The sequence below is a fragment of the Lytechinus pictus genome, chromosome 18 (genome assembly GCF_037042905.1).
Source record: "Lytechinus pictus isolate F3 Inbred chromosome 18, Lp3.0, whole genome shotgun sequence".
NCBI lineage: Eukaryota > Metazoa > Echinodermata > Echinoidea > Temnopleuroida > Toxopneustidae > Lytechinus > Lytechinus pictus.
In genome coordinates, this window is record NC_087262.1 from 3,251,997 (window position 1) to 3,277,363 (window position 25,367).

Consider the following 25,367-nt stretch of genomic DNA (forward strand, 5'->3'; position numbering starts at 1 on the left):
ATAACCAAGAAAATTAAAGAGAATGGGTGTGAAAGATAAACAAGATTAATTGATTAAATAAGACAAGTAGTCCTAAATCAATTTAACTTTAAAAATGAGGAAAGGGAGTACAGAGAAAGAGGGAGGGTGGGCCGGAAGAGGAAGAGAGGGGGGGGGGGGGGGTGAGAGAGTGTGAGAGAGAGAGAGCGAGAGGAGGGAGAGAGATGAAAAGGGGGCGGGGGTGCTTTGATATTTATTCCAGGCCTATATATACACCATCCCCTTCTCGAAATAATTTATGGGAAAATAAGTCACAAATATGAAATAAGCTTGTTATAGTCAAGAATAAATCGATCGATCAATTAATTAACAATGCGTATAGCCAATAACATAGATAGCCCAATACATTCATCTGACTCTATCATCGACATATGAAATTATCAACATTAAAACTTAAGTGATGTGGTATATAACATCGCCTAACAAGATAATGGAGAAGTCGGCTTATAGTAAGCAATGTCAGTCAATCAATTTTAATTTATGACAAAGAAAACGTCTGTCTTCTTGTACATTTAATAGGGCGCGGGAAAGGAAAGAAGAGGAAAATTCCTGGACTGACAAAAGAAACAAGATGTAAATTTGAAAGGTTCTTCATATATGCTAAACAAACATATTGTTCCGCATGGTAGAATATCCCGATACGGCATGATGTCAATCATGATTCTAAAAATGACAACAAAAACATCAACTTATCTTGAACAAGATAATCTAATAATCAGAGTATGGGGAGTACGGTACTCTTAATAATAATAACGGCACTCGATATTGACATTTTCGATATAGGCCGACAGTGTACATTCTGTTTTGGTTAAGGTTAATCATATATTCAAGGCGCATGATCCCTGAAAACAGAGCATCCCGGAAAAAAACTGATGCATCCACTGCATGCATTTTTATAATCCACGACGTAATCACGTCATCACCTTCAAATAGCATCTCATGATGTGGATGTCAGTTCGTATGGCGTCGTCTTGGATGATCGCATCTTCGGAAAACACCTGTGAAGGAATTTATTCTGAGCTGTAGAATTTGGAAGGTTGTGGATATTTCTTGAGGGTAAGCATCATTTTCTTGCTTAAGTTTTCATGAGTTCCGTAATATTTGTTTGTTTTCTTCAATATTTCATTTTCATGGAAGAAAGTGATGACGTTAACTGCACTGGGAAATCCCGCATCAGCATCATCTCGGCAAACAAACGTCCACGGTTCACAGAATTTTGTGCGGCTAATTTACTGTACAGTCCCATATGTGTGGTATCATGTATTGACTATTGTTTTATATTTTTGTTCCTAAGCGAGCTTGTCCTGTTTTTCAGTTGATGGTCACAAATAAATGTTCACATTTGATTGATGCGTGCTTCTGTGCTATAATTATTATAAGCTAATATGTCCAGTAATCTTCAAGTTGGCATGCAAGGATCCTTAGCTTGGAATCCCCCACCTAAAAAAAAATGAAATCGTTAACGCCTGCGTTAACGTGGCGTTGGGGGATTTTAGCCTACAAACAACATGCAACAACAACAAGATCTATAATGTTAGGCCTAATGACACATGTCGCACAACGTACTTTTGTTTTAAGGGTGCAGTGTATGTATGAAGCCTGAATTACAGCACACAAATCTGCTGTCACTTATGTCGGGGTGACCAAAATTAGCGCACATTTAAAATTTATCATGAAGTTGATTTTCAATCAAAAATTTCTCATAGCTCACGCAAAATTAATCAAAATCATAATACCAAACGGAAGGCAAAGATCCCAAAGTCAAATTCGCTTGGCGGAATTATAAATTAGGTCGAGGGTTTCACTCATATCGCGATCTCAAAATTCCATGGCGATCGACTAGTGAAAAAGTGTCCCAAAAAAGTGTGACCTTAATTTGAGCACAATTGTTTTGCAAGGCTTTAGAAAAGAAATCAAGCAGACAAAGGTAAAATAATTATTATCAGATGGAGGTTAAAATGCCATAAATTTGGTTGGTACCACATTTTATTTACTTCAGACCTCTGCTTGCAAACTGGCGATTTCTTGATGCTTGTCGAGAAGATCGGATTTTCTCGGAGCGGACGCAAAATGTAACAAAATTTGCTGATGTTTTGCCAATATTTTCACAAATAGAGACCTTACCTTCAAGAAAATTATCATACTGAGTAATTTAAAGTTGCTCTTTCTGTTGATGATATCAGTTTTTCAAGATATTTAAGTAGATATTGAGATATTCGACCGTGTGCAAAATTAGATAACGCGCGAATTAAGGTCACACTACCATATTAAAGTGAAGGTCAGTTTACAGTACAGAATGGGACGCAAAGGCCAAGCTTACTCTGACTCTTAGACACTCTGATGTCTATTTATATGATTTCCAAATGTTTTGAATGAATTTGATTACATTTCCAAGTAGATCTATTTTGTGAAATGAGATATAGAATAGATCTAGACCTAGGCCTAAAGCTACAAAAGTATTGCTATGTAAATAGATCCAATGTGATATTTTTTCCATTACAGCATGGCATCTATTGGGATGTTGGTCCCTAATCCAAAAGCAGATGAACTGTTTGAATTCAGAGGAGGTAGCTTCTTAATTGGAATTTTGTATTTTTTTCTACTATTAATCATATTATATAAACCTCCTTTAATATTGCAGTGAGCTCCCTGTAGTATATGTATTTTTTTATATTACAAGTGTCTATGCGCCACTAACCATGCTGTTTAATGCAAGCTAAACCACAAGTTGCATGTAATGGAAGTTTTGAATTTGAATGAATCTGTAGTGCATGTACCGGTAGTCTTTTATCAGTTCCAATTTTATCAATGATCATATTAAAATATATACAATGCACATTCTGTAACGTTTCAATGAAATTGAATGCATGATTAATCACTTTTATCCATCATCAAAGCCTCAGGGATATGAAATATAGACTTTGCTTTACAAAAGCAAAGATTCTTAATAAATGCACATAGAATAGATCTTCCACAGCACTGTACATACTCCTGCACAATTCTAAGTACGACGATACACCAACCCGGTGGACTGTACTTTCACGGAAGATGATGAAAAGAAGAAAAAAATAATTAGAATGATACAAAAAATGCTGGAGGAGGAGAAAAAAGGTAGAATGAATGAACAATTTTATTTCTTCTCACCTGCTTACAAGTATTAAATGAATCATCAAGTGCCAAACTACATGTAGGCTTTCCATCTAATCTATCTGTTTTGAAATGTAGCACTGCAATTCTGCAAATAAATGATAATAATAAAAAAAATGTTCAAATAGTGAAATTCAAGCGATTGTGTGTACAGGAAAGTAAGAGTAATTTGTTTTTATCTTTCTTCTGGATCCAGGTCCTGCTCCTCGTGTTGTCCATATAGGGATGATGGACCATTCAAGAGATCACCATTCTGATCTACCCATTGAAGATTGGAGATCATCTCTGATGGAGAAGAAGATAGACCTGTATAACTTTGAGAGCTGCGCTGCTGAAGAGTCGCCCTATATACTCACCAGTCCTAGATCTCTCAGGGCATGTGCAAGAGTGAAGATACAGGTATACACAAATAAATAAAACTCATCATCGAGAACGGGGGAGAAGGGCGTGGTTGAATTTCCCTTAAGTCAAGCAATTATCTATGGTTCCAAGATTTGACATAGGTAGACTCATTAACCTATACTTTTAAAGGAGTTATAAAGTGATAATGATAATGCAACTTATAAAGTGAGGCTGTAAGGATAGCTACCTTGAGGGTGTTTGAAAGTCTCTTGTACCAAAGACCCTCTAATGGTGAACAACCTTTATTGCAGGGCTTAGTAGAAATTACTTTGATGTTAACCAGGTAATTCCTTGATGCTTACTGTACTTTCAAGAATTATCTTTTGTTTCATTTGTCCTAAAAATACAATGGAAAATAGTTCAGATGCTGTTTAGATATAAACAAGAATGCAGTGAGATTGCGGTTACAGCACGATTTGAATTCTGTTTTGGATATTTCCACTTCGAATTAGCAAATCATTTGCACCAGCCTCAAGATTGGAAGGAGCCTAGATAGTTTGATTGCTTTAGAATTCAGTCAGAGTGCTTAAATTCACAGCAAAAAGTAATATGTTCATTCTTTGCTTTTTGCGTAACCTGGGGTGGTGCTATGAGGGAGCGGCAGTAGAGCCACCACCCCAATGATATTTAAGTGCTAGAAAAAAAGGAAATAAAGAGTAAAAAGTGGTAGAGGTAGAGAGTAGGAAGAAGAAACCTTTACAAAAATTGAGATCTGTGTCACGTCATTTATAACCCATTTCATTCTGTTGAGAAAAAGATGACATCACCATTGTGTCATTTTGCCCCCCCCCCTCCAATCAAAATGCCCTAGCGCCAACAACCCTGCATCTAACTTGTATTAGAAATGACCCTTTCAGGGTACTAGATTCCTCTAAGAATGCACAAATCACTTTATGGTTTACAATTATGCATTTTAACAAAACTGACATATGACATGAATGTGATGCCAATCAACTAGTCATATGGTGAACCCAAAGTTTGTGTATTTTGTCATTAGCCTGTGGAATTGTTAGCTAAGCCTGAGACTGATTTTGAGGAGGAGCTGCTAACATCTGGACAACAACCAGGAGAAGCTTCCAGGAAACTCTATGATGCCCATGAGAGACAGAGATTAAGTATGTCGATAAAGATAATCATGTCAAAGTTAGAAGTTGTTTGAATTTTTTCTGGTACTCTCATCCCCCCCAAAAAAAAAATTGTATATGAGTCAATCAAAATTATATTTTTGTAGTAAGCGTCTTATAAATGTTATGTATTATTATTATTATATTTTCTCACTTTAATGATTTTATTTTTCAGTAGATAGGCCTTATAATAAGAAAGATTTTGAGAAATATGAGGCTGAAATTTGGAAAAAGAGGATAAATTTTGCAAGCACACACAAGCTTTGTTACACTTAGTACAAACTGTAAAAGATAATGCCTCTTCATTGTCTTGCCATGTCTTGTCTTGTCTTTTCTGTTGATGCTCACATTAAAACAGTTGATGACTATGATTTTCTTAATTTAATGAAAGTTTAATATAACTTGGACATTTGGAAAGAAACATTTTCAAGAGATGGATCTGATGTAAACTAAGTTTTTATTCAACATTTGTTCTTGTGCTAGAAGGTATACTTCAAAATCATCTATCATCACTATGGTGAACTGCATATAATTTTTGATCTGCCCACATATATATAGCCTATGCTTCTACTTTGAATTTTGTTTTGTTTATGGAATTTTCATGATATGATCAATGATAAAATTTGCCGCCAATGGTTACCTTCATGGAAATCTTGAAATTTTGATTTACCGTACTGATAAGCCATGATACCATGGTAGATAATAGTGATGGGGAAAATACCCATAGTGGTGATTCTGGCCATTCCAGTAATGTCTTGATTACTGTTTGTTCTCCTCAGGAAAGCTGTATATGTGTAGACGAGCAAGAGAGGAGATAATTCAAGAAGAGGGGGGAGATGAAAGGATAGAAGTCATCGACCATGCAAAGCTGCTCTTCCAAGGATTGAACAAACCCCCTGAAAGAACAGTCAAAGCAAATGCCAATGGAATAGGTAAGACTCTGTCCTTACGAGAATCGAAGGACATTAATACTCATTATTGTGAGAATAATGTTCAGGGGAAAATATGTAATTCCTCTATGGGGATATCTTCCTATCTTTTTAATTACTCTTGTTTTTTTTTAACCAATGCAATTGGGTTTGATTATTAAATTGAAGTCAATTATTTAACAGTAAAAAGGAATAGACTCCATCAAATGTCTTTGCATTCATTTTGTATAATTGAACCTCTAAGACAGTACACATCATTCAAATACCCTGTTTTATGTTTTCATCCCTCTTTATGTAGATCAAAGTAAAGTGATTATTCCTAAATCAGGACAAGCCAACTCCAACCTGAGGCCTGGAGCAAACCCTCGACCACCCAGTCATCCTCCAACTCGACCTCCACCATCCAGATCATCGGCGAGCTCAAAGACATCATCGACCTCATCACCTAGGACATCATCCAGCAAGACAAGCTCTGGCTCGACTCCATCTTCGAGAGGCCGAAGGAACCCTACCCCTGGAGACCTTCCTGCGAGGTTCTTCAAGAGGTCAGCGTCCATGCCACCTACATCTAGACAGCGTCCGCAATCAGCCGTCGCGAGTGGGTCGAGTCATCGATCTAGTCGGACACCGTTGAGCCAAAGATTGGGTCTAGATGGAGAAAGACCCTCTAGGCCATCGTCTCGGTCAAGACCTTACAGTGCTAACCTACCAGAGAGGGTAAGAAATTAAGTTGCTAATTTTCTTAAAGATCATTGATCTTGTAGATAAATTAATGTAATTAAAACCAGCTTGAAGTTATAATTAGACAAATCTAATGTAATTAGAGGATCACATTGACGTGTATTGACTCTATGGCCAGTATTCTAAAGTGGGGTTTAACTTAAACTCAGGTTTAAAGTTGTGGTTTAAGTATGGATAGCCAATTGTTACATAAATCACTAACAGTAGAGATATCACATTTCAGCTCATTTGGCTCTCAAATTATTCATAATTGTTTGGGAAGTATAAATAAATATAAAAAACATACAACTTAATAAAAATTTTGACACTTTTGGCTTCCCATAATTTTAGCACAGAGTTAGACCATGGTCTATTAAAGTTAAACCTGACTTCAGAATACGGGCCAATTTGTCTCATTGTTATTGACAGGACCAGAAAATACTAGACTGTATGGTGTTCAAGAGAGAACAAGAGAAGGAAGACCTGAGACATCAACAGATCATCAGGAAGGTCTGGGATGAAGAACGAAGGAAAGAAGATAAGATCAAAGCAGAGAATGAACTACAGAGAAGAAAGAACTTGGTGGAGAGAGAACAGGATAGACAGAAGAAAAGGGTAGGCATTGGGATTTCTTCAGATGATGGGGAATGGAATGAGAAGGAGGAAGTATAAGAAAGAAGGAGAGGAAGAATAATAAAGGGAAATTTAGGGAGGAAATTAAGATAGGGCAGAGAAGGAAGTCCTAAATAGACAAAAGAAAAAGATAATAAAATACAAAAGAACAAGTAGGGATATGACTTCATCAACCCACCTAATGAACATTCATGAAGACATGACTAGAACTGTTTCACCAGAATAATGCAAATCTGTAAAATTCAATTTGTTATTTGTTATCCGATTTTGATCAAATTTTCAGTATATTGCTCTGTGAATTTTACTCTGTTTATTGAAATATAAATATCTTCAGCCCAGAGCATCCCTTTAATCTTGTTCTTATCAAGGATAATAATGTTCATCTTGACATGATCTTCAATGACCTTTCAAAGAGAGATGATTCAGATGAATGAATATTTTGATAGACTTTGCATTGATACATCTTGATATTCTGTGTTTTACCTGTAGGAGAGGATGCAAAAGCAGAGAGAAAAGGAAGAAAAGGAAAAATTGAAGGAGATTGAAATATCTCTGAAATATAAAGATGCTAAACATGTGCAGCTAGCCTCACAACAAGACCTACTGAAGGTAATATTACTGATGTCATTTCTCTCTATGTAATATCTTATATCCCAACACTTGGGGATGCATAGAAAGAAGAAGTTCCATTCATTTTAAATGCATAAAAGACAAATGTGATAGATAGATGGATGGATAGATAGATAGATAGATAGACAGACAGACACACAGACAGACAGACAGACAGACAGATAGATAGATAGATAGATAGATAGATAGATAGATAGATAGATAGATAGATAGATAGATAGATAGATAGATAGATAGATAGATAGATAGATAGATAGATAGATAGATAGATAGATAGACAGACAGACAGACAGACAGACAGACAGACACACACACACACACACAGACACACATACAGACAGACAGACAGACAGACAGATAGATAGATAGATAGATAGATAAATGGTTTATTAATAAAAATCAAGCCATCACCGCGGCTAAGGCTGAATTGCGATGTAAAAAATTACCAGCATATACTTCACACTGGCTCGGTACTTTGAGCTATATGTCCTTTTGACATGGTATTCATACCTAACTTTAGGCCTATGTTATGATATCTACCAGCAAATTTGTATAGATCATTCATACATTCTCCTTCATAATCTTTTAATGTTGTTTAAATGATTCACAACCTATGAATTCTTTTTGCTACTTATAATTATATATAGAATGAATTTGTTTCAAAGGAAAGGTCTTCTTTGTTTCTATTTGTTTAGATTCAGCAGATAGATATGAAGAAACAAGTTGAAAAGGCCAAGAAAGAAAAACAGGTATTTTATGATGTTTTCTGCTCCTTCAACTTTTACTTTCAAAATATGTAGACCAATTCCTCCATCCTCTTTTATTAATTTGTTTTGATATATTATTGAAATAATAGACATCAGGGTCGGTATTCTGTGCAATGCTAAAGCCAGAATTTTAATTATTTTACTCAGTATTCTGCTTAAGTGAAAAACCTGTCAATCTGGGCCTGTATTCAACTGCCATGTTTCATTTAAATCCAAGTCAACCTCCTACTGGCTAAAGCCTGGCTAGCCAGCATGTAGTTTACAAACATACATGCACGCAGGTGGATACATACATTGTGCATTATTTGGCTCAGACTTTGTGACGTCACAATGCATAACTTTGAAATGTGAAATTGTGAACTAGGAAAAACAACTTGAACTAGATAAGGGGGCTAATTTATAATGCTACATTGCAGTTATTATATTTATTGGTATATCATACTTTGAAATATCATAATTGACTTGTTAACATCATGGAAATATCTCTCACAACTGAGATTATATGAATAATCTCTCTTTCTTGTTGTGGCGACACCTATATGTATTATGAATGTATGATCTCTTTCACAAAGTGATTGGTTCTCTTTTGTATTTTCCTTCTATCTGACCCCTCTTTCCATCTCTCTTTCATTCATATGTCACCTTTCTCTTTCACTTGTCGTCGCCTTCCACACAAAGGCTGTTAGCGAAAGGGCCGTTATCGTGCAGTGAACACTATGCGCTAACAGCCTTTGTGCGGGAAGGCGACATTGTCATGCTTGTCTCTTTCCGCATACTTCATTCCATTTAGTCAAGTATATCTTAATATTCTGTTTTCTTATGTAGTGTAAATTATGTATTGTAACTTATTAATTATGCATGTTTATCAATATTATGCATGTGTCCTGCCTATTGCTAGTGAAGGGGAGTTTGTCCCATTATCACTGGTAAAGGACCTGGGTAAATCGTACCTTCTCTATTTGATAATGAAATAAATATATATAGATCTATATATTTGTAAGTATTTTGCTTAGATTTCGCTTGATATTAAGGTAAACTACCTAGAAGTTATTGAATAGGAGTATGAGCATATTGCTTAGTCAAGTAAAATGCTAAGTAAAATACTTAATTCATCATATAGTTTTACTTGAATACATCCCAGTTCTCTGTTTTGCTGGCAACTTTCATTGATCCAGCGATATTTCAGGCTAATCAGTCCATATTTGTGATGAATATTGATTTAAGAAACATAATTGACCTCTTTGTATGCCCAAACCGTATTTTTCTCCATTTTGACTTCACATCATGAATTGATCTGGTCATAAGCATTTCAACCTTTCAAATGAGCTAAAGCAGAGACAAAATTATTTCAGGAAAGCCCCATGTATAAGGGTCATACGTTCGTATTATCCTTGGCCAATATAAATGGATGCTAGACTCTCTTATTTTCATCAAGTATTCCTCATAGTCAGTTGATATCTATGGAAGATATACTTTGAAGTAGTTTTATGGGTAAATCTGCTAGATTCTCTTCTGTTTTAAATTATTCCTTATTTCAAACCAGGAAATAACTGCATTGTGAATGCATTCTATAATTAGCTTTATTTATTCACTTAAATGATAATTTGTGATTCCTTCTCAACTACTCACTTTTTCCTATGAATTTTATTTATGTTACACATGGTAGCTATCCAGACAAACACCACATGTGTTACAAAGTATCTAAATTTCTTATTTTTACTTTCAGTATTTTACCATTTGCTTGGTAATGATGGTTTTTTTTGTTCTTTTAATGCACAGATTTTGAAATAATTATTAGACCAAATCATATTCAACATTTTAATTTGGTTTAATAATCATTTCCCAAGCTGTATATGTGAACAAGAATCTTAATAGATATAAAGTGTCTTAAGTTCAAATCTAAAAAGTCACAGAGGTCATTAAAATTTTCAAAGTTCGGAATATTCAGAATAATCTGGCAATGACAGAGGCATAAGTTTTGACTGTGTGCAGTTTATGATTATATGAATATTTGATCTTACTAGTTTATGTGGAATGGAATTAAATGAAGTTGAATTGAATTGAATAAAAAATCACAATCACATTCCATTGTATCACCAGGCCAAGTCTTTACAGGTAAAAGAAGCAAAAGATGAAGAATATCGGAGAAGTGCAGAGAAACACATCATGCTCTCTCTGGAATCAGCTGAAGCAAAGAGAGAGAGGCAGCAACAAGAAGAAGTGAGGGTATGAATGTATGCTTGCTTAGATCAGGTTGATTTAATTCATCTGTTGATATTTATTGGAACAGACATGTAGCCTGGGTCTCATTCCTAAAGATTAATAAACTTGCATGACCATGAGCACAACCACCACTACACATCTTGATAATAATCGCTGGAGTACGGGGGGTAGCAGGGGGAACTTGCCCCCATAAATGTCAAGTCCAAAAAAAAACAAAAAAAAATTATCACATTCAATTGAAAATATTGTTATATATTTATAGATCAGTGTTGATCAGTGTGGATTGTAGCTTTCTGCAATGGGGTAAAATGCACCCATTTTCAGACCCTGGTTTGATATGTGTTTTGTGCATGCCTTTCCTAATTATTCATTTCTAGTTGTTTGGGTCTTGTATTTATATTTGTTTCAATGAAATCATTGCAGTGTCTGATGCCCTTTTTTATGCATAAGTTGTGGAGCGTTGTGGCCCAGTGGATTAGTCTTCGGACTTTGAAACAGAGGGTCGTGGGTTCGAATCCCAGCCATGGCGTAATTTCCTTCGGCAAGAAACTGATCCACAATGTGCTGCACTCAACCCAGGTGAGGTAAATGGGTACCGGTAGGAAGTAATTCCTTAAAAAGCTGTGTGCGCTATGAACGCCTAGCTTAGCCGGGTAATATAGGAGCGCCTTGAGCACCTAACAAGGTGGATATGTGCGCAATATAAATACCCTATATTATTATTATTATTATTATGCACAACAAAATACAAAGAAAAACATTTTCAAATTCAATGTTTAGAATAGCGCTACATTGTCTGTTATGTGGTATGAAAATGAGTAATTGATTGTACCATCCAGGCCCCTATTGTTTTAATCTTATGCTGTCCTAGTACACTCTTGCAGCCTCATTCCAATTTTTGTCATCATCTTCCCTATTGAATAATTTTATGGGCCTCCTTTTTAGTCAAGTTCCCTCTAATCTTCCCCAACATATCTTCAACAAGAAAGTTTTTGTGCCTTTTCACATGCCTAGGCTAGGGCATTTGGCTTTGATCTCTGCCAGTGAGTACATCAATGGACGTCTATCACTATTGATTTATATTCAGGAAAGTCAAGAATGGGTTCTACTCTTGGGCCATCCTAAAATTGTGTTTAATCCGATAATCTCCTGTACACCAGCAGTTGTCAGCAATTGAATGTCCTGTTTTGCTTGCTATTAGACATCTTTTATGGCTAATCTGCCTTTTGTTCCAAATGACAATTGTTAATCTCCTTACATCAGTTACTTCTAGCATTTGAATGTCATGTTTTGCTTGGTAACCCAAAAACAGGTAGTTAGGACAATCTCCTTAAATTGCAATGGCTCATTTTTTCTGATTGTGGAGATATTGACTGGTTAATTAAATCTATAATTCATTGTGTGATGTTGAAGAATGTTTATACATTGCATAGAGCATATATTGCACAAGCATGCCACTTGTAAACAGAGAATGCAGTTTTAGAAAGTTTATGACAGTACTCTGTATCCACCATCTTATTGGTGCTGGGTTGTAAGATGGTGAGACACAAACACTATACCAGAAATTTCGAAAATTACAAGTTTATCCCCCAAAAATTGATTCCTGTACAGTTATTGTTTGTCCTGATTGTTATGAAATTTGTCCTTATTTGTAATAAAATTTAAAAGTCGTGATAGAAACCTTCAATATCTACCCAAAGGAACAATTTTTATATTGCTTCAGGAGATTTTATTCAAAATCTTTAAATGCATTTTAAATGCATTATATAATAACTGATATAACTTTCTTGTCTTGTGCATGCATCTACCAAGAAATAATTTATATTTTTCATTTTATTGTTTCGTGAATACTGGTGATGATGTTAAGGACAAAATAATGCATGGTTTTTTTTTCTCTCTTTTATGAATAATTAGGAGCTTCAGAGAAAGAACAAAGAAGTCATGAAACAGCATGCTGTTAGGAAGAAGGTCATCGACAAGAAAACAGAGTGAGTTATAAATAACTTGAGCTAAACTAATGTTCTACTTGTAGTTGCAGCAAGTAATAATTTCATGAGAAAGGTTTAAGTTTAATATCAAGATCTAGATCTGGTACGTTTACATTAACCTAATCTTGTGAATTAATGAAGAGCTATAAGTCAGATCGAAGATCATGCACCAACACAGATTAGTATGTGTGGGAGAGTAATATTATTGCTTGGAAAAAGACTACATTCAACCTGCCTGGAATGCCATGCTTATTTTGCCATTTTCCAACTGAATCATTTAAATAGCTCATAGTCTCTCTTTGTTGTAATTCACTTGGTTAGTCATTTTATTGCATTGTGATCAATTTCACTTGAGATCATTTCTACAATGGGCACCTACAAGTGTTTAAAGGTAAAGTTTACCCAACAAAAAATTGATAAGAATCAAGCTTAATGCTGAATTTTTTTATATTAAAATCACATGTGAAATACAAAAAAAAGTTATGACATTTTGAAATTTTGCATATCTTTACCAAATTCAAGAAATTCAATTTGTACCTCAATAGTGCATAGATTATCAATTGATGTAACTTATACAACTGATCTGACTTGCCCTTGTCATATTTTTGCAAGTCTCTTCTGCTGATTAGGTATTTTTTTATTTGCTTTCTTTCCTCCAAGATTGCATTACTAAGTCCCATTTGTATGATTTGATGTCATGTTTTGTCTTCAGAGAGGAGAATGAATATCAAAGGATGTGTATCGATGCGAAGGATAGTAAGCACAAAGAACTCATTGAACAGCAACATTTCCAAAGACATTCAGAAATCAGGAACAGCAGGTAATGAGAGATTTCAAATTTGGTGTTGACAACTGATGTTGGTGTTTGGTTGTTTTTACACCAGACACAGCACTGAATGGGACTGGTGGTAATAGATTGTTTAAGGTTTGACATTTGGTTGATTTTTACACCAGTCACAACTTGAAATGAGTTATGTAGTAATGGGTGGTGTTAAGTTGGGTGTTGAGAACCTGTGTTAGTGTTTGGTTGTTTTTACACCAGACACAGCACTGAATGGGGCTGGTGGTATTAGATAATTGACATTGGGTTGATTTTTACACCAGTCACAACTTGAAATGGGTGATGTTAGGTTGGGTGTTGAGAACCTGTGTTAGTGTTTGGTTGTTTTTACACCAGACACATTACTGAATGGGACTGGTGGTAATAGATTGTTTAAGGTTTGACATTTGGTTGATTTTACACCCGGAGGGGCCACTTCCATTGACGAGTGGATACCATGCGCGACCACGGGGTCTTGAAAAGCACCCTAAACACGTATTTTCCATATTCTGAAAATGCACCCCTTAACAAGTATTGGCGTGTAAAACCCTACCCTTTACAAGTATTGGAAACAAATACTATTGGCAATTATTCCCAGAATTGAGCCTCTAAACAAGTACAGCGATGTATTTTCCATATTTTGAAAATGCACCCCTTAACAAGTATTGGAAACAAATTAAACGATACTCTTGACAAGTATTCCCTGAATGAACCCCTAAACAAGTACAGCGATATGTCACGGGTCTGTCGGTCGTCGGTTTTACCTTTACACACCATTATTTTGGTTTAGTACGGCCCACCTTCCACACCTCGCGCATATCGGACTCTAAACACGTACCGGTAGTGCTGGGGCAAAAATGACATCCTTTATAAAACATTTTGATTTTGTTTTATAATCCCTGCATATTTGACCCTAAACACGTATATTTTTTCGAGCGAAATAGATATCCTTTTTTCAATATTTTTGTGTTTTTGACACCCTTATCACGTTACGTACGTACCCTATCTTGAAAAAGACATCCTTTTTACGTGTTTTTTTGGTCTCGCATGGTATCCACTCGTCAATGTAAGTGGCCCCCCCGGGATTTTACACCAGTTACAACACAACTTGAAATGAGTTATGTAGTAATGGGTGGTGTTAGTTTGGGTGTTGAGAACCTGTGTAAGTGTTTGGTTGTTTTTACACCAGACACAGCACTGAATGGGGCTTTTGGTAATAGATAGTTTAATGTTTGACATTGGGTTGATTTTTACACCAGTCACAACACAACTTGAAATTAGTTATGTAGTAATGGGTGGTGTTAGGTTGGGTGTTGAGAACCTGTGTTAGTGTTTGGTTGTTTTTTACACCAGACACAGCACTGAATGGGGCTGGTGGTAATAGATGGTTTAAGGTTCGACATTGGGTTGATTTGTACACCAGTCACAACACAACTTGAAATTAGTTATGTAGTAATGGGTGATGTTAGGTTGGGTGTTGAGAACTTGTGTTAGTGTTTTTACACCAGACACAGCACTGAATGGGGCTGGTGGTAATAGATAGTTTAAGGTTTGGCATTGGGTTGATTTTTACACCAGTCACAACTTGAAATGAGTTATGTAGTAATGGGTGGTGTTAGGTTGGGTGTTGAGAACCTGTGTTAGTGTTTGGTTGTTTTTTACACCAGACACAGCACTGAATGGGGCTGGTGGTAATAGATGGTTTAAGGTTCAACATTGGGTTGATTTTTACACCAGTCACAACACAACTTGAAATGAGTTATGTAGTAATGGGTGGTGTTGGGTTGGGTGTTGAGAACATGTGTTAGTGTTTGATTGTTTTTTACACCAGACACAGCACTGAATGGGACTGGTGGTAATAGATAGTTTAAGGTTTGACATAAAAAAATTGAAAACACATGGCATTTTCTGATACTTCATACAGCAAGTTTCCAGTAAATATCCTGTCTAATAATTCTTTATGCAGAAATGTAGCAGTGGCAGAGAGACAAGGTTCATTAGATATTAATTCGTTCATTGTAAATTTGATTGACAGGCGGAAACTTGAAGAGCAACAGAAGAAAGCCAGCAAGACGAAGGTGGTCCTCGATAACAACCTGGAGAAATGGAAAGATGATATTGTCAAGCATAGATCAGTGGTAATACTCCATTTAATCTATTTATTGATTGTTTGTTTGCTTGATTGGATTTATTTCTGCTTTCAAGAACACGCTACAAAATGATATACACTGTACACCGTGTTCAGATTATCCCCTACTTTACCGGGACATCCCCTGGGGAATATCCTTGTAAGCGGGAGACCCCCCTGGACATCGGGGGACGTGTCGACACTCTGTGGTTAAAGAGATTAAAGGGGATTAACCAATCCCCTGGTAAACAGGAGACAAGTATGAAATTAAAAAAAATAAAATCCATATTTAATTGTTCGAAATGGACATGAAATGAAATACTCAGAACACAGGGGCCAGCTTGGACAGATGCTTGTCGGTACTGGCCCCTCTTGCATATAAATGCAATTTGAATTGTATTCATACGTTATTTGTTATATCTTTTATTTGACGAGATATTTATGAGATTGTATTTTATCACATTTGTTGATAGATTGTACATTTCTTTCCGGAATTTTATCCTACATTGTGAGCAATGTCAAACCTTTCTATAGTGGAAATTTACTTGAAAATCATAAGTGACATTTGGGAAACATTTCATGAAACAAAAAATCTGTGATTTCCACAGATGATATTGTTCAGAGCCAATCAGATACAAGGATTTCAGTAGCTTATAACAAACAGCCAGTGAAAAACATGGACTGCTTATTTAATGAAGTACTCCTGTTGATGTATTATTAGGTTCAGGACCAAGCCGTGGTAAAGGCAGAGAAAGTAGTTCAAGAGAAAGCCCAGAAAGCCCAAGAGCTTCGTATTGTCAAGGAGAAGACGCACAAAGAAAGAATAGCAAGGTATGGAACCCCTCATATCTATACTGTATGGTCTGTCGTGCACTATAATGGATTGTATGGATTATCTATTAGTATTACAAAGATTTGTGATTGATCCGATTAATCACAACTATGGAAAGCCAGCAACGACAACATCTAAATTGCATGTTTGTTAAAAATATTTTCTAGAAATGACATGTATCCATACATTCACGGTTTTCTTAACAATTCAGTATGCTTCTCTTTGTTTTCAAAGGACATTGAGCAAATTTCCAAAAGAAAAAAATTATGACAATGATGGATTTCCATATAGTTGAGATTGATCAGATCAATCGTAACTCTTTGTAAGACGGGACCCTGTAATGCAATATACTGGAATATATGGAGTCTATTACAGAACATGATACAAGCAACTAGACTGGATCGTTAGCTAAGTCTGTGAATGGTGTATCATGCATTATCATCTTAGATACCTAAAAAAAGAGAAGATCTTTCATGCACTATACTTGCTTTTATGCACAATAAATCCATTATATTCTTCAGAAAATCTGCTATGAGGATTAACTCGTAGAAAATATTGTCAGCATTTGCATTTTGACCCATTACGTACTCATTATAATGGATTCATATTTTTGGATAATTGATTAGCATTTAAATAGTCAAATAACGGTCAATCAATATGTGATATTTACTGTAATGAAGATTAGTACAACCTAAATGGTTGTTGATAGGAATTGTATATTTGATTGAAAATGAAAAAGAAAGTGAGATTTAATAACTGATCCACAGTGTGCTGCACTCAACCCAGGTGAGGTAAATGGGTACCGGTAGGAAGTAATTCCTTAAAAAGCTGTGTGCGCTATGAACGCCTAGCTTAGCCGGGTAATATAGGATCGCCTTGAGCACCTAACAAGGTGGATATGTGTGCAATATAAATACCCTATATTAATTTTGAAATTGAATATGTGTGACATTTGTGAAGTGATTTGCCCTTGTTTTCTAGTTCTGCTGAAAAGTTGTAATGCCTTCAAACTATCATTGGTTGAGAAGTGCATGAAGTGAAGTGAGGATGGAAATGAGTGGGTTTGGATGTACAAAAAATTTGATCACCCTGTTTAGTGCCCATAAAGGGAATGAAACCTTTGGAAAATGTGGACTTGTGTGTAAACAGAAAAATCAAAGAATAAGTACAAGGAAAATTTGAGAAAAATCAGACGAATAATTCGAAAGTTATGAGCATATGAATATTGCGATCACTAAATGCTATGGATCCTCCTATTGGCAATGCAACAAAGATGTGTGATGTCACACATGAACAACTTTCCCTTTAGTAACACCAAAATGTCTCTTTTTGCACTTTCTTATGGTGACACAAACTCTTTATCCATAATGTATTCTTTGAAAATTTGTATTACATGCCCTCTTATTGAAAGAATGCATGATCTACTGATAGACATGATAAAAGAGGTAGTTTAAAGTGAAATATATACAAAAGTACTGGGAAAGTTGTTCAGAAGTGCCATCGCACATCTTTGTCACATTGCCGATAGGAGGATCTCCGTAGCTTTCGTGATTGCAATATTCAAATGCTCCAAACTTTCTCATTATTTGTCCGATTTCTTTCAAACTTTTGTTGAACTGTTTCTTTGAATTTTCTGTTTTCACCCAAGCTATCCTGTTCCAAAGGTTTGTCTGATTTGGTGTGACGACATGAGAAAATCTACAACAACAGGTGATTTTTGTTGTTGTTGAGAACTAATAAAAAATTGTTTACCCATAAATTTCTAAGGGTTGCTGAGGATGCAGAGACATTGGCCAGGTACACTGAGCAGAAGATCAAACACAAAGATCAGAAAGTTCAAGAAGTCATCACAAAGAAGCAGCAGGAGATCGACAGGTCACGGGCTGTGGCGCAGAACTCCGCTAAACTCAGAGAACAAATACGCAATCAGTACACAAGGTATGTTGACTTATGTTTCATCAAAGGATTTGTCAGATGTTTCATCCGAGAAGTTACCTTAGTAATGGTGCGTCTCAGCCAATCAAAATCAACAGAGGTTGTCAGATCTGACAACTTTGACAGATTTGTCAGACACAAATGTTGATGAAGTGCTCTCCAGGTTAGTATTTCGTGAAGGGATTTGTCGGTCATTTTACGCCTCAAACTGAAAATTTTGCATCTGATTGGCCGAGAGCAAATTGGTCTCTGAATAAACATGCTAGCTTTGGGTAAATTGCCAATTCGTCTACTGCCAACTTGTCCACTCACCACATGGTCTACTTCATTTAGTCTAATGCCTTTCCGTCCATCAACATTTCGTCTAACAACCATTTGGTCCAATCATCACTTTGACTGATCACTAGTTCGTCTGACCATTTTGTCTCGTAACCAGTTGATTTAATATTTGTTTTATTTTCATTTATTTTGCCCAATTAACACTTAGTCTAATTAGACCAAATGGTATATGGACTAAATGGCCATTGGACCAACTGGGTATTAGACGGAATGGCATTAAACTAAATGAAAGTAGACCTTGTGGTGAGTGGACGAACTGATGGTAGACCAAATGATAGTAGACAAGTTGGCAATTGGACGACTTGGCATTAGACAAATTGAAAATCAACCCTACCTAGGACACCCACCTGTTTTTTCAAAGGTTTCAAATGTCTGCATTGTTGTAAGCAATTACAGTTCTTTGTTAGTAATGTTCACTGTGAATTGCTGTAAGCTACTGAAATTCTTGCATTGGATTGGTTGAAAAGGAAATTAATCTCTGAATGATGAAATAATGCAGGTCTCCCTATGAAACCCTTCCTGTGTATTAGTTCAAACTTTATCCTAGTATGATGATCTTCTCCTTAAAAGTTGGCTACCCATTTCTTTAAAAAAAAATCATCATATTCTTGCAGGTAGTCAGTCTGGTCGTCATAATTTAAGCATAGGGACGATAGTTGTAAAAAAATTGTGTATTCACAAAAGTTCTACATAACAAAAACTTGAGATAAATCACAATGAACTATTCCTTTTATGTCTTGTTATATTTCTTAGGTCATTTGATCGGATGGCCAAGAAAGCTGAGCTAGACTCAAAGCTTGGAGCCGGTCCTAGTCTTGGGACCAAGAACTACTCTCATGTCATCATCTCGTGATCAAGAACATCTATGACCTCATCCAAAGAGTTTTAACCACAGGTAACTTAATAGCCCAAGTCATATCTCTTATACAGATAACACTGCCAACTCATATCACTTGGTCCCAGCGGAAAACTATTTTACAAGAAAAATTTGACAATATAAGAAGTATAGCGTTCTACGTAATCTGGTGGTGTTTCACAAGGACTTTTGCTGACTTCAAATCACACTCAAATTCCCAATTGTGTGCGGTTAAAAATAAACTTCATCAGACTGGTTATATCATGCTCTTGGTATGCAGTCTACTTTTCAATGAACAGGGTTCCCACAGTCATGGAAAATCCTGGAAAATACTGGAAAAATGTGTGGTCATGAAAAAGTCAGGGAATTTGGAAAATTTGTGAAGTCATGGAAAAGTCATGAAACCCTGAATTAAATTAGTTTAGGATGACACTTTTAATGAGATATCCTTGTGAAACATCCCTTGATTCCCAAAATTGTCTGACTCAGATTATTCTTACCCTTATGATGGTTTTTTTTTCAGCATTTGCAAAGGTGACAGCCTTTTCAGAAAGAGATGCCTCCTCCATTTTGAATGCCATCAGTTTATAGTAAAAAATATACCTCAAGGAGCTGCTTTATCCTGCAGTTGAAGCTGTACAGTTAATTCTCAGTTAGCCTATTAAAGCCAGCACCCTGCCTCATTTGAAAATGTGTTTATCAACATTTGCCACTCACCACCCAGGTGTAGCAAATTGTTACCTGGTAGGAAGGAATTCCTTGAATGCTCAAGTGCCCAATGAGGGCGACCATGCTAAAGGTGGGATTATAATATGCAGCACTTAGAAACATTGTACTAACCGCTATGATGCATATTACTATTACAGGCTATTGTCTTTGTGGTCAGAATATATCAACCATTGTAGTGAGTGATCTAAATTGCAGTTTCATGTTGTTGGTGTTCAGTTCAGTTATAAAACAGCAATTAACATTTGTCATAAATAAGACTGTATGGTCTCATACTCAACGGCAAATTTTGTACAGAAGCCTGTGGGATATTCGATGGATTTCGGCTCTTTTTAGGGATATGCTCTGATACTACACGGGCATTTGATGCAGACCAAAATACGCGTTTTTAATGTATCCCTAAAACACTCTATATAGATGATAATATATAATTATGAACTAGCTGTCGGGATCTTTGGCAGGCTGTGCTGTAGGGCACTTTGGTACTGTGCACTGTACTGTAGGGATCTTTGGCAATGTGTGCTTAGTTAGTGGACTTTTCGATCACAGGGGGGGGGGGTGTTTTCTTTTTATTTCCATATGCTTTGTTGTTACTGTAAAATATATAATTTAGTTGAAACCTCATATATTTAACCAACTGTCTTGCCAAAGTTCCTAGCTAGTAAAATATCATTTTTTTGTAAATTAGTGAATCCAACAATTTTGATGTAATATTTATTTTATTTGTGCAAAAATTGTCGATACTACTTTATTTATAAATGGATGTCAATATACACAAATGTATTGTAAGTTTAGAAATAAGCTTTACATATGTATGTACTGCCCATTAATTCTTATGGCTTAAAAATCATTACCCAATAACAATGAACTTTTTCACCAGAAACTTTTATCGTTTCAATGGAAGTATATAGAACAAACAAGCCTGTTGCCAAAACCCCCCCAAAAAATGCCAACTGCTTTTTAGCGTTTTTTAATGCTGATAATTTTTTTGGTGCAGATAGCTTACAATTATGTTTTTGTTGCCAATAACTTTTTAATGTTTGATACAATGTATGTTTGTCCTTTATCATTACTTCAATCGACATTCCATCTAGTATGAAGCTTATATGCTGCCCAATATTAATATCCTATTCATGTGTGCAAGATTTTGTTAGTATTGCGTTTATGTTACAATACCGTCTTTCCTTTTTTCATATTTTTTTGTCAAAGGTCCATTAATAGTTATCCCACCAAACATTCCTCTTCATAATTGGAAGTACTTTGATGTAATGTAATAAGCAATGTATACATGTAGAAGTAGATTTTTTTTAATAACGTCACTAGAACTTCACTTTTTCTGAAGCACTACTCTCCGTACATGTTTTTTTCTCAGATATTAAAGACTTTCAGCTCTACCCAATAACTTTGAACATAAATCAGAAATTTTGACCAGAATCAATAGGATTGATTGAAATAATTAATGGATTATGCAGATTATGTGTATAATGCAGTTCACTGAAAAAGTTCCAATAATGCACACCTTATTTGCAAATGGTGCTAAATACGTGCTAAATTAAGCGCAAACTTTATTCATGAAATTTCTTAGTCCATGGGTTTGTTCCCCTCCTGGTTTGAACCACTTTTGTGAATTTGGGTTTTCATTTCTTGATGTGATGAAGCATATAACAGATATAACCAGAGCAAATGCCACAAGTAAATTAGCAGAATAGCAGAATTAATGGGTATTCTCTGTGTATTCTGTAAAATTCAGTTGTAATTATTGTCAAATATTTTACTTTTTTTTTCTGAACACTGAAATAGTATATATATATGTATGTGTGTGTGTTTTATTCTGCATGATGTTAAGTTTAGAATTTAATTATTATACAAAACATGATTATGCCATGAAATTCATATAAATAGAATTAACAATGTGTTGAATTTTATCTGAGAACAGTTTATGCACTATGTAGTTACTTATGAATACATAGTAATTGTACTATTGTCTCCTGTAATGTGTGTTAAAATATGGAATGTACTAGAAGATATTGAAAACCTAAGTTGACTGTATTTGCTTTATGTAAGAAAAAAAATTGATATATTATTATGTAGATATCTATGTGTATGGTTTACAATTGTTGGATATCACAAGTAGAGCTGGCAACTTTGAAATGTTGACCAAAAAGTCAGTTGTTTTTGTAGGATGTTGTACACAGCATTGAGTAAAGCTATAAAAGAATGCATCGTGCAGCATTATTTTCCCCAAACAATCCAATAAGTATTAGCACTATACCAATGAAACAATGATCCAAAACCATAATTGTGTTGTACTTGTTGACTTTTAAAATCTGTAATAAGTGTATGTTTCAGCATCATGGAAAGTTGGTAAGCAGCTCAGTGAATGTAATTATTAGTAGATTACCAGGATTCAATGATGTACCTTTCAGTGTAAATATCATTATGTTTTGTGTCAACTACCTTTCCCTCTCCATGTAATGCACTTTGTATATTTTTACCAGTAGGTGCTATTGAATTATTATTACCAATATTATCATTATTCATGTAATTCAGCCTTTGGCTGCTAATTTTTGAATTTTATCGTAATAAATACCATTTATCTATCTGTCTATCCATCTATCTATTATTAGATTGAATATAGATAATATATATTCCATTTAATGTATATACAGTGAAATTTCCAGATTGAATGGTATTTTATTTGAGATCAGCATTGTGACTTTACTAGCTGTTAATAGTTTGATTTACCTGTGCTTGTTTAAAGGGAAATATAGGACTTTATGGAATTAATTTGCAAATGAAATATCAATTTTATGAATTAATATATATGTTACATGAAAATGTATAAAATGATCAAGAAACTTATGAGTTTAAGACTTTGAAGCAGTCATTGTGTAATAAAAATAAAAAAAGCTTTATAATCATCTGTGGTGTTCAGCACATGGAGACCCCAAGGTTGTGACATGTAATCTGTACTGGACAGGAAAAAACGTCTTTTCTTGGGATTTATTAACAATTTATGATATTTTTCTATCAACTACAGACATTGGTGAGTTTGCCAATGTAGTTCGGCTTTTGGTCTAGTGGTATACAAGTACTGTTGGAGTATTTTTATAAGTATCAGCCAATGAAAAACAAATTTGTTGGAATGAGTAAATTATTCTGAATAATAAAGTAGGAAACTAGAATGCCTGTCATATTATAAGGTGGTTTTTTTTAATGTATCATAAAGTGAGGTCTTTTGATGTACTTAGAATTAGAATGTCTATAATGATTTATTCATTCTCACAGATGAAATGTTGTCTTTTATTTTAAACAATTTTCCTGGAATTATTATAAGATGATGGAGTGGATCTTTACCAAATGATAAGTTGCTCACAGGTGACCAGGCTTTTATTTTGCCTTACACATGAATTTACTAATGACCGGTGATGATCAGCCATTGACTAGTCTGGTTTTGAGATAAGGATGGTTTATCCAATAAAATGATTATCTACATCACAATCTCATGGCCAACAAGTAATCGTTTTAGCAGGGCATTAGAATAATTACTTACTATTAATACCTTTGACAGTTTAAACACCTCGGCATTGCCTCATCACATTGTTATTATACTGTGCCAAATGTACCTCATGTATAATGTACTCACTGATATTTATTTTTGGTATATTATTGGTATACTGTATGCCTAGAGAACAGTCCAGTTATCATGCACTTAATAGATATCCCCATTTATTATTGTATCTACAGAGCTTCCAAGTCTCCCGGATCCTGCGGGAGAATACTGGATTTCGATCGAATCTCCCGTTCTCCCGACCCCATGCTAAAATCTCCCGGATAATCGTGATTTTTAGCTGTTAAATTGTAAAAATTCATACAAACGGCTGTTTTACAAGTCTAGCATGTTCAACTCCCTTTACACCCACGTGGAACCTCCGAATCACATTTTCATTTTATCCAGTAACTTTTACCAGTTTTTGTATAATCGTACATTGATTTCCAATGTTAATGAAGATAATTCTACAAAACGACTGGTGAATTAGTCTAACAAGCCATTTTATTTCCGGGTTCTGCAATGTGTTGCATGGAAACACTTTAGCGGCACTCCATGCACATGCCCCCCGATGCGCCCCGGCGCGGCCCTGCCTGGTCTCCGGTCGGCTACGCCGCGCCAGGAGGCTACGAGAAGGGAAGTCCATGAGCATTGCGGGGCATTTTTCGTAAGCTTTTGTGCGCTTTATTCGAGCTGAAACTGTGGATCAATCATGGGATTAACAAGTGGATTACTTTCAGGAATAATTTTATCGACAATCCTGAAGAACAGAAGCAAAGTGGATATTTTTTTGCCTACTAAAGTTTCACTTGGGTTGATCGGATTCAAACATTTTCTCTTTCGTGAGTGAGCTAGCTTAAGCTTGGCGCTGGTTGGCGCTGGCTGAGCTGTGCAGTGCGAAGCACGCCCCGTCCCAATTCGTCAGTGACCATGGAGATCATGGAGATGGAGTCATGCAAGACCAAGACGACAAAATGTTTTTCGAAGTTTAAAGAATTTTCAAGCGGAATGGGACTGTGTGACAATTTTCACAGGAATCACTCAGACAGAGACTTTAATTACAGGCCACATAGACTAGAGTCTATAAAGTCTTTACAGGGCCAGGCAAGCTCATGTACCATGTTTACCACTAAAGTTACTGAAGGTGAAGCCCCTTCCCCTCTGGACAATTAAAGGTATTTTCATGTTCAATGCATTCTTTTATGAATTATTGAAAATATAAAATGTTGTTTCTTAATGTGTTTTGCTATCCAACTCCCATCCATGGGACAGCGTTCCGCCGCGCCGCTCCCTCAAAAAACCATAGTACATGTACCTCCGCGAAATCTACTGGATTCTATCTTCCCAATGTTGGCAGCTCTGTATCTAATTAATTATCTTGTCAGAAAATTTGTGGATTTATTGGTCTTTATGTCAGTCCAGGGCCTCATCTTACAAAGAGTTGCGATTGATCCAATCAATCGTAACTCTATGGAAATCCTCCAGGGTCATAATTTTTTTCTATTTTTTCTACAGGAAATTTGCAAAATGTCCTTTGTAACCAAAGAGAAACACTGAATTAAAAAAAAAAAACGATGAA

General features: G+C 35.6%; 1 protein-coding gene across 7 annotated transcripts; it reads left to right on the top strand.

The window, feature by feature from the left end:
- Positions 1 to 595: 595 nt before the first annotated feature.
- Positions 596 to 24,220, top strand: LOC129282310 (coiled-coil domain-containing protein 177-like). Of its 7 annotated transcripts, none has more exons than XM_064112706.1 (16): positions 596 to 1,095; positions 3,383 to 3,585; positions 4,586 to 4,703; positions 5,492 to 5,644; positions 5,940 to 6,358; positions 6,791 to 6,976; positions 7,484 to 7,603; positions 8,320 to 8,373; positions 10,492 to 10,617; positions 12,529 to 12,602; positions 13,315 to 13,422; positions 15,458 to 15,560; positions 16,272 to 16,381; positions 18,150 to 18,320; positions 19,410 to 19,551; positions 23,986 to 24,220. In XM_064112706.1, exons 2-15 carry the CDS (start codon positions 3,412 to 3,414, stop codon positions 19,507 to 19,509), a joined length of 2,016 nt encoding a protein of 671 aa, XP_063968776.1. In that variant the 5' UTR covers positions 596 to 1,095; positions 3,383 to 3,411; the 3' UTR covers positions 19,510 to 19,551; positions 23,986 to 24,220. The 7 variants fall into 7 exon arrangements, with proteins under 7 accessions (XP_063968776.1, XP_063968780.1, XP_063968773.1 ...); XM_064112710.1 differs by having other exon boundaries at positions 10,492 to 10,611; XM_064112703.1 differs by lacking the exon at positions 596 to 1,095 and adding an exon at positions 1,164 to 1,292.
- The last annotated feature ends 1,147 nt before the right edge of the window (positions 24,221 to 25,367 follow it).

Coding starts and splice junctions, on each gene's coding strand:
- LOC129282310 (XM_064112703.1), top strand. Junction 8,374..10,491: donor AGGCCAAGAAAGAAAAACAG/GTATTTTATGAT, acceptor TTGTATCACCAG/GCCAAGTCTTTACAGGTAAA. Junction 12,603..13,314: donor GTCATCGACAAGAAAACAGA/GTGAGTTATAAA, acceptor TTTTGTCTTCAG/AGAGGAGAATGAATATCAAA.